We start from the raw sequence: 10,624 nt of genomic DNA, 5'->3' as shown, positions 1-10,624 counted from the left end.
CTACCTGTGAAGTTTTCAATGTCACCACAGATTTGGGAAGCTGAAAAGGATGAAGCTGAAAGGACTGTCTTCTGGATGCACTTACATGCATTACTGATGGCACATTGGCTCAGCCCCTTCAACCTGCTATTTTAAGTCACCTGTAACTAATGCACATATCCATCACTTTAGAACTTGTATGGCCTACTGATCTGACCTGGGCAATGGGTGGGTTCTCCATGTAATCCACATCCATTCAACAGCAAACAACAACATACCAGCGGCTCTAATTAGGTACTTTAGCAGCCTGGTTAACGCAAAACATGAATCTGAGCTTGAGGGAAGTTGATTGCTCACAGAAATGTTCCTGTTGTACTCTGAACTGAGTACATCTCATCTTTACAAGTAATACTAAACAGAGGATTTTAAATGAAGGAAACAAATATACACAACCTATGTTGTACTAAAATTTGTTTTTCTAGGAGTTTACAACAGTTCATAAATTGTTGTGAACAGCAAGTATTTCCAGCTGTTCATAGACACCAAGATGGACCTGTAACCACAGACACTTAGAGAGTCTTCACATTTGTTCCTCTCTCCATAGGCCTCAGTCTTTATCAACTTTTGTCATTGCCAACTGAAGGACATAAAAACATGAATGAAAATGCAGCCTGTAGCACTTGCAGGCACTAGTTAGCCTTTCATTGGACTTGTGCTGTTGCACTGGCGGTTATTTGTTTAATTAAATGTCTCTTCTTCACTTCCCCTCTCCATTTAAGGAGGAGGGCAGTAGTCCCATTTCATTATTGGTACTCTAAATGAGTTGTGCACTGGAACAGCTAGTTTCCTTCACACATGATTCTTTCTCATCATTTCCTTCACTTAGGTGTTTAGCTTAGGGGGTAATTAAAACAACTTCTTTCTAGCTAGTGCACAGATATATCTCCTCTCTATCTCCAGAGTAACATGACTAGACTGCTGTTAATGCTTTGGCATTCACAGCTGAGGCCTGGAGGGACTGACTATTGCAATGAGTGAGCAGGAGCTGTAGGGCATCCTAAGCTGACCTGGCAGCCTAGTTATAACCAGTCAGTTCCACATATTAAATACCTTAGGACTAGAAAAGTAAATAAACTGAGGCCATTTTAGCATATCCTTGTTTTGCACGTTGTTGGGAACTTGCTGTTTTGTCTGAGGATTTTTCTCTTATCGGGTAAGTTGGCCTTTATGGTCAAAACACTTGTGAAAAATAAGTTACCAAATGGAAAAGACAGTTATTTGTTCATTTAGGTCTATTATCCCGCCCCTAAGTATCCTGATATTTGGTGGAGAAGAAATAATACAAATGATTTTCTTTGAAAACGGGAACTTTAAGCTAATCGGCACAGCAAATTGCCATTCAGCTTGTAGCAAGAGCTACAAGGTTATGGGGGGAGCTTATCAATGTGTATAAATACCTGATGGTGGTAAAGGAGATTGAACCAGGCTCTTCAGCGGTGCCCAGTGAAATGGCAGGAGGCAGTGTGCACTGATTGAAGTGGAGGAAACTCCATTTGAATGGAAGAAAAAGCTTTTTCACTGCTAAGGTAGTCACTGGACCAGGTTATCCAGCAAGACTGTGTAGTCCCCATCCGTGAGGATGATGATGGTCAAAACCCAACCAGGCACAACCCTGAGCAACCTGCTGTAGGTGACCCTGCTCTGAGCTGGGCCGTTGGACTGGACCATCTCTGGCGGTGCCTTCTGACCCCTGTGATGAGTGGAAGTGACTGCCAGGGTTGTCATCTCTTGCCAGCATAAACGTTTTAAGAGCTGACACTTTGGTAGCCTCGTTTATTTATCTCTGAATATGGAATCACTCCAGAAGGAGTTTGTCTCCAGTAATCGTGAGAATTACATGACTGTAAGACTCCTTCAGCATTCATAATGGAAAGAAAAAATGCGTTACTAGCCAGAGAGATAGTGAATTACAGTGCTTAGGTCAGCTGCTAAATTACAATGGTTGCTTTTGTCTGTGACTTGAGATAAAATAAGCTATTTCTGTTGGCAATAACTTGGCGTTCAGAGACACATCACCGAGGGGACTGAATGCACACTCCTGAAGGTGACCATTTTGCCATGTGGTACGACATAGGTGTGGTACCATGAGCAGACCACTTGGTCTGTTTTCCATGTGTAAGGGATCTTAAACAGTGTTTTTTCTCTTCCAAGAGTATTATGAGGTGGGAAAGAGGGTGAAGGCAAAGTATGGGCTACGATTTTCAGCAAAAACACTGAGATAAGAGAAACCCATTTGGTGATGTTTTCCAGGTAAAAGGAACAGACCTGAAGTTTTGGCAAATACTCTATAATTTAAACAGGGTCAGATCTTCAGAAAGACTTTTTAATTAGTTTGATTACTATTTCATTGCAAAAGTGCGTCATTTCACACTGTCACATGCACAGCTTAGCAGGATTCATTCCCATAGTAAAGGAGGAGTCAACATTTTGGAGCAGTTGCAGCAAATAAGTTCTACTTAGCAGCTTATTTTTGCTGCTCTTGTATACCAGTTATTCTGTGCTTGTTCCTTGAGTCAGAACTGGGGCATGCAAATGTACCACTTTACAATGATGGGACACTGTCTTCCCTTTGTTTATAAAAATGACGCAAGTCGCTCGACAAAATGAGAGCACAGCACGCTTTAGGAGGGAGGGCATACACCCTAGTCCTTCGTTCCCAGGGAAGGCGTGGGTGAGTTTGCGAGGTGGCCTGGTAAGACGTGGGTCTGTCTGATAGTCACAAAGCTTTGTCAAGGTGGGCAGGAGTGCTGAGAGCACAAACTGGTACCGGGGAAGGGCAGCATGGGTGCCCGGCTCTGGGGAGCCACAAAAACCTGCTTTCCATATTGTGGGGTCTGAGGGCACAAGGCTCTCTGGAGATGTAGAAATATGAGTCTTAGCCAGCGTGACCGTGCTTCAAACCGAGATAGAGGTGGGCAGTTGTTTTTTTTCTTAAGGGAATCCTCAGAGGACAAGCAGATGTCCTCACCTTGCCATTCTTTTACCACCTTGTTTATTGCACGAGCTGTAACTTTCCCTTTTTAAAGTGTTTTCCCTGCAAAAGAGCTCATGCTCCCCACTTAAAAACTGACTTCATCTCTGAGAAGCTTTTGTTTCACTTTCCAGATCTTCTAATAAAAAGCTTTCCCTCTGGAAACACCCTTCCATATGGTTTAAGAATAGAGGTGGCAACTTCGAGAGGAAAATGTGCCTTTCATACTAAGACAAGGAGTGGTCTATTGGGTGTTTTTCCTCTTCCAGAACTGAGTTAGGATATGGCATTATTGATCATGAGAATGTAAAATTGCATTTCTTTGTTTTAAAGGAGGTAAATAATGATAGAAGGTGTACCTTGGATGGCTCTGTGACTGGGAGTCGTTTACTTTTGTGATATCCCGCTTTCAGAAGGATGGTACATCAGAAGCAGAGAGCCACCATGAAAAATGATGTGGTCAGCTATGCTCTACATTTAAATGTAACAGATGTGACCCCGTGTAATGTCATTCTCATCTGAACTGCAGTGACTTCAAAATGAATGGTGGTGGCTGTGGTACTGTGTTCAGCTGGGCAAAGATGATAAGCCTTTCCCAGGCAAAGAGATCTCTTCACGGTTTGGTATGGCTTATGATTTGCTTCATTTGAAAAAATATCAGTGTTGTGATTGATGTTGTATTTTACTAGTGCTGCTGATTGTTTTATCTGAAGCTGTAGAGGGTCCTCCATCCTGAACTCGCTGAAGGAACTTGGGAGGATGATACATTCAGCCTTTTTTAGGCATTTTATCTCTGTAATCCTGATGGACAGCCCAGACCCATGGCAGAGGTTCCTAACAAACCAACAGCATATGAGCTTTGAAGCTCTTCTTTGAAATTCGGTTGGCAAATCTTTTTCTTCATTGTTACTAATAGTCCTGGCAGTTTCTCTTGCCACCTGTTTTCCTGCTACAGATAACATTAAGCTGCATGCTTTGTTCCTCATGCAACCTCAAGGCTGATTTTGGGCACAGTTTACCTGATGTACGGATTGTGAGCTGAAGCTCTTCCTTAGTGATGGGGGAAGCAGAAATTCAGTGCTCCTTTGGATTAAACAGGAGAGCAGTAAACTGGAGCCGTGCGTCCTTAGAGCTGATACGTTAGATCAAGTGCACGGTAACAGCTTTGAAATTTGCATCTCACGTATTATTATAGCTATTTCCAGCAAAGCTCGTAGGGATTGATACTACTTCTCATAAAAGTGAATAGGCATAAATACTTCTAAAAATTTGTTTAGAAGCTAGGGTAATTAAATATTGCACATCAAATAATTTTAGGGGCTCAAGTGTTTTGATAAACCGAGGCAGAACTGTAATTGGGCCCAGTTTTTCTGATAATTTCATGCTTGAAAAGTTACCTGTCATGTTGAACACCCGAAATTATTAGTTCTTCTGGATGACACAGGCCTAAATAGAGATATCAGCAACCTTATTCATCAGTGTCCCTTGACTTTTGGAATTTGTGCATGTTACCTATGCCATAGAGCAGCGCGGGGTGTTAACTGATAGTAGGCACATGCGTGGAGGCAGCTGGGCAGAATAGCAGGCATCGACTCCACACGGACTGGACTGCTTAAAGGAAAAAGCGTATCAGGCCCCACTGAGAAGGAATGGGACCAGGTATCTTTGTGCCAGACCTTTTAAAGTCCGAAGTAAGAGCTAGAGAAAAGAATCCACATTATGGAAATAAATTCTGCACGTCATGGACTTTGAGGGTGGAAAAACGTGTGTACATGCACGTGCATCAGTGCCAGAAAAGGTGACAGAACCAAGGAAGAAGAGGATTTGTATCTGGCAGATCAAGTCACACTTTGTGCATGCAGAGGTGCAGCAAGGGAGGAACTGAGTAGTATGACTGAGGTCACCTGGTTAAACCACAGAGGGAGCAGATCCGTGGCAAACGGTGAACAGCAGAAGCGCAATAAATACTGTGTGAAGGTAAAGAGGGTTTAGTGCCACCTCTTTTGCATATCATTTTCTGTGTTAAACTTGCAGAGGTGAGTTTCAGGTTTAGCTTCTCTTACCCTCATTTTATCTATAACCTAAATTTAATTTAGCATCACTATCCTATAAATTGCAGCCTCTGAAGAATTACCTCAGTCTGGTTTGTGACTTACTTAACTTTGTATTTCTGTCTACACTACCAGCCTGCAGGGGCTTTTTTAAGTTAATTTCTTCCTGAGTGTCTGTAATTGCTTTTTAGTGCACTTCTGTCTAGATTGGCAACTGGTATAAATCAACACAGTCACAGCAGTTCCACTGAGCTATTCTGCCTGCTTTCATACCAATTTTATTACAGTTCAGGATGAACTCCAGCAGTCTTTGTTCTTGCAAAACTCATGTTTCTTCTCTGTCAACTTCCATAGTAACAACTACTACAGAAACAGGCCCAATTGGAATGTTTTTTTTTGCCTCTATAATTTGTGGTTGTTTCAGCTTGTAAATAGGTATCTATAGTTCCAGGACAACACTGAAGTAATCTTACTCAGCAAGTTATTCCTTACACAATTGCAATACCGTTAATTCCAAGAGGCTCTTATGAAAATTGCTATATGTAAAATAGAAGAGCTTCTATAATGGTCAATAACAGATGGCCAGAAAAAAGTGTAAGGAGCTGGATATCAGGTAGTACTATGCATCATATACTGCATAGAGTAATATGCTGGTTGACATAAGAAAGCATATAGAGGTGTGACCTGTTGGAAAAAAGCTTTTCCCAATGCAATTAGGTTCTAGAACTGAAGGAAAAAAACAGGATGTGGTAGTCTGAGTTATAATAGTTCTCCCTTTCTTGGCTACTTTGAAATGTATTGTGAAAAGGCTAAAACTATAAAATAAACAATGATTTATGAGAGGATTGATGTGTCTATAACATTGAAATATATAATTGAATTATTAACATAAAAATATATATAATTACTATTTCACTTGTGTGTCTTGATACTACATAATTCTTTTGGCCTGCTTTTTCGACTGCATTTACATGCCTGTGACTGTATTACCATAAGTAGTTAAATGGAAATTAATGTGATAACCTTCTTAAACAATTTGTGTGGGACTCTGTTTCCCAAATCAGTTTCTTAAGGAGCAAAAAAACTTGTTTTGGTTTGCTTCATGATTTGACCAAAGCTTTTTCTGTGTGATTAAAATATTTTTCCAAAGATATTCAGCAAGTTGGGGGTGATACTGTTCTTTTGTTCAGATTGAATTCTTGGCCTGTCCATGGCAAGTGAGAAATGGGATATCAGCACATTAGCTATTCAGAAAGATGATAGTAGTCATTCCCATGGATACCCCTGTGGAACATGCAGAAGATCTCTCTGGAACTGATGTCTTCTAGCTGCTCGCAACCCCTGGCAACATCCTGCAACCAAAGGACAGGCCAAGAGGTCAACCACTGATGGGGAGCAAAGACAGGCTTTGGCGTAAATGACGAGGCAAGCAGTTACAGTCTCTCGCTTTTCTTTCCCTGTTTTAAATGTAGAATGAAGAAGGCTTCCTGCAGGAGGGGATGGTGAATAATACAGATGTTCCTGTGGATCCTGAGAACGAGGCTTACGAAATGCCTCCAGAGGTAAATTTCTCATGGTATTTGCTGTGCCTGCGCGGAGGAGAAGGGCACAGGAGGGGGCTGCCTGCTGGAGTTACATTAGCTGGTCATGGGCTGATGCTGTGACCTGCAAGGGCACAGCATAAACGCGGTCTCTTTGACCAAGATCTCCCAGAGGTATAGTGCTGGGAATCAGAAAATCCAGTGCTTTCTCAATAGTAAGGAAGTTTAACGGGAAAATACTGTGTGTGTTTTGAAACACTTGTGCCTGGGTTTTTGAGTAATCCACAGTCAACTTGTACCTCTTTCTTATGTTTGATAAGGAACACGGGGAAAACTGCTTCTTCATAGATTGTTTTAGTAGCTTGGCTGCTTATCAAAGCATCCTCCTTTGTAAAACACGATAATTCGTTATTATACACTGAAGTTAATGCAATTATGAGAGTAAATTATTTTGTTGTTTTTATGAACCTGCTATCTAAAATATTACTACAATGTCTGGCAAGATGCCTTGGTAGTTGGAGTGGCAGTTTTACAGTAGCGCAGATAATTAAGCCGAAAATGAGAGGTATAAAACATTTAGGCTAGTGAAAGACTTAAAGGTGCTCTTGATCACTAATGCCTTGAGTGTCACTGAAATTATGGGGACTGCTCAGGTACCCGTAGTTAAACACATTTAAATGATTTACTGACTCGTATGGGTACCTGCAGCACCTGGTGTGCTGTTCAGCCCAGAGGCAGTCCTCCTCCCTCTCCAAGCGAATTGCTGTGGGTGACCTCCTGAGTTCCTGGCAACATCAGCTGAATGATGTGTTAATCATTGTAAAAGCTTAATTCTCTTGTAAATGCTATAGCTTGTAAACTATAGTAATCTGGAAGATGTGACAAAATAATAAATGGCAAAATCCTGATCACATGAAAATCCGTACTGTTTTGCCATTGAATCCACTATGACTTAGAACAAGCAGTGAAAGTAGGATGTATTTATCTAAAATACTATTGGTGCTGATTTCTGCTCTCCTTATTAGGAAGAGTATCAAGACTATGAACCCGAAGCATGAGAGTCCTTTCCTTTCTTTCTGTCTCCTGAAATCTAACTACTAAAGACGTCCCGTCCTGTACAAGTGCTGAGTTCCAATGTGCCCAGTCGTAAAATTTTTTTACAGTTTTTACGGTGTATTTGAAGTCTTCCATCAGCAATGATTGGAGTATCTGTGACTGCATCCACCTTGTTTCAGCATTTCCCTTCTGCTGAAACGAAAGCTGGTTGGCAGGGTCATTGTTGTGCTGTGGATATTGTGGCTTCAAGTTTAAAAGTTAAAAAAGAGAGTGTTAAATAAAAACACCTAAGTGTCTACTGCTTATTTCTAACTCTGTACATGTTTTGTTGATAGGCTGTCAGTAACTTGATATTGTTTATGATACAATTTTTATTTGTTTCCTATGACTATTCTTTCTGTGCAGAGATGACTTATTGTGAGAGCTTTATATATATGTGTATGTATTATAAAAAAGTAACTGAGCATGAACTATGCACCTATAAATATTAGCTGTTGAAATTTTATTGTTTTGTGATGTGTTTTATTAACTTGTGTCTGTAAATAATGGTGTTCAACTGAAGCGAATAAAATGTAACCCATTAAAAATGAACTTCTAAATTAGTGATGACTTATAACACCTTCTTTGCTCTCCAAAAGCCCCTGTTTAGAGCATTTGGTCTGTGCTGCTTCCTGTGAAGGAGCTGGAGGAACGAAACCAGCAAACGGAAACCCAGTCTATACGAAAAGCAGGGTGAAGGATAAGAGTGGCAGGGCTGGTACCTCAGCTGGAGTAAACTGTTGACAAAATGGGTTCATTGGTATTGCTAGTAACCTTTCTGTTGTAAGGAGAACCTGAGAGTGAGCGAAGCCATTAATAACAGGCTGCAGCAGATTATCAGGAAATCGTGAGGCCCTTTGAAGAATTATGATTTCAAAGTGCTGGGCTATACAGAAGAGTGATGGATTAGTTGCAATCAATTTGTCTTGTATAAAGTCCCATTTAACAAAAGTACAGTCTATTGTCTGTTTTTGACATGGTAATTTTAGTTATTATGTTGCCTGGATACTTTCCCATATAGTAAAAAGATTTAAATGTGAATGTTTTTACTTCTCTCATGTTTTTATTATCTGTTATTTTGGATCGAGTGTTGCCTCTAACCTGAATGATACAGTGTCTTTTTGTTTAAGGTTTTCTAATCCCGAGTAGGGTTTTGAGCTCCCCTTACAGCTGGTCTTTCCAGTGTTCCGGGGCATGGATCTTAAAACAGGTAAATACCATTGTCTGGTTTTGTAAATGGGGAAACTTAGGCACAACCACAGAATGCGTGTCACTGGTGTGTGCAAAAAGAGACCCAAAACCGTGGAGGCTGAGCTCTCCAACTTGTTCTTGAGTTAAGCTCCTTTCTAGCTTTCTGCAACCTCCCTTGTATTAGCACGCCCAATGTGGAATAGATCTTTCCAGATATGTACCCATCCCAGCTTATTTACAGTGGGAGTTGATGGTGTAGTACTGTGAGCCAAAATCACATGAGCATATTGAGTTCACAGTGCTTAGAAAACTGGTTCTTCAGTTTCCCATGTCATCCCCCCAGTCCCAACCCTGTATTTCTAAGGAATTTCACTTATTTCAGAAGAATTGCTATCAAGCTCTTCTTTCAAAGCAATTAAAAATCCTTTTGATCATTTCAAACAACTTATGGGTATTTTCATCAATACTTAAATTGCTTGATGGAGCCTAAAGTCCTATGCTCTTTTGCAGAAATCTTTCATGATAACATGCAATAACCCACTAACAATTTGCAGTCTCCTTCACAGGTGGTGTGTCAAAAGAATCTCTTGACCTGGCTATCTCTACTGTTAAAATTCACCTTAATGTCTCAGTGGCAAATCTATTGATTGTGTCCATGGAAAATTAATATCAGGACAGGGCACAATGTAAGATACTGCTTTTATAAATGTTAATGTTGTTTAAGGATCTTTCTGTTCCAGTAGAAGGATTCAGGAAGAAAAGCCCAGTGCTGTAGTGTGTTGGTTTTTTGGTGGGTTTTTGTTGTTGGTTTTTTTGTTGTTTGGTTTTTTTCCCTGGGGTGCTAGCAGGGACTCATCCACCAAAAGCAACACCTTGGAGCAGTCAGATGCCTGATGCTTCAGGAAGTAGCACTGCAAATAGCAGCCTAAGTAGAATACCTATTTCTGGTGTTCATCTTCTCTTCCACAGCCCATAGGTGTTGATTGCTCTATTGTTTCTCTATTAGGAAATCAAGTTAAACTGGTTGCTCACATGTTGCAAGTAAGTTGTGCACTTCTTAAATAAGCTGTGGGGAGCAGTATGTCATAAAAACCAGTAATAAGAATAAACTGACTCCTGAGACTGGCCCATGGTCTGAGCATGTAGAAGTTAATTCTTTTCTTTTGTAGGTTGAACATCAGCAAATTATTCAGAGTTTTCAGGTCATTTAAAATGTACCATAGGAGATCAGTTTAGTTCTTGTGCCTTTTGCAAACATGCCCTCAGATGGCCCCAACAGTCCATGGGACCCCTGGTTACTATGGCAGCACAGTGTGATGCACTGCTCTGGTAATAAGCTGCATTTTAATTAGATTCCTTAAGGGCTGTCTGACCATCCTTTCCAGGTAAACTAAATGCCATTTTGTCTCATTTCCTGCAGTGAGATGAATACTGATATGCGGATTGCAAATGTCAGAGTTGTGTTGGATGCTAAAGCTGAACTAAATAGATACGGCTGTATTCAGGTTTATTTGTTTTTTAAATATCTGCCCTGGGTATTAAAAAACGCTTCTGCTGTTGTGATATATTTGCTTAAGCAATGCCTGCTGGAGAGGAATATACCTCAGAGCCCCTCTTTTCCTTAAGAGCTTAGATTTCAACTTGAACCGAAAGCAATCTTCTGTTCTCAAATTACAAGTTAATAATGAGTCTCACCGTATCCCAGTCCTCCAGGGAAAAAACACATGTTGCTTTTT

At 40.6% G+C, this 10,624-nt stretch overlaps 1 protein-coding gene across 1 annotated transcript in view; it reads left to right on the top strand.

Annotated features, from left to right (window-relative positions):
* The window catches only part of LOC104164744 (alpha-synuclein-like), a 43,812-nt gene extending 35,563 nt beyond the window's left edge, over positions 1-8,249 (top strand). The window contains exons 2-3 of the mRNA XM_009704177.1: positions 6,534-6,623; positions 7,628-8,249. Coding sequence (XP_009702479.1) covers positions 6,534-6,623; positions 7,628-7,660 — 123 coding nt within the window. The 3' untranslated portion in view covers positions 7,661-8,249. The remainder of the gene's footprint in view (positions 1-6,533; positions 6,624-7,627) is intronic.
* Positions 8,250-10,624: the final 2,375 nt, after the last annotated feature.

The sequence above is a fragment of the Cariama cristata genome, unplaced genomic scaffold (assembly GCF_000690535.1).
Source record: "Cariama cristata isolate BGI_N322 unplaced genomic scaffold, ASM69053v1 scaffold607, whole genome shotgun sequence".
Lineage (NCBI taxonomy): Eukaryota > Metazoa > Chordata > Aves > Cariamiformes > Cariamidae > Cariama > Cariama cristata.
This window is presented reverse-complemented; position numbering and strand designations above follow the sequence as displayed.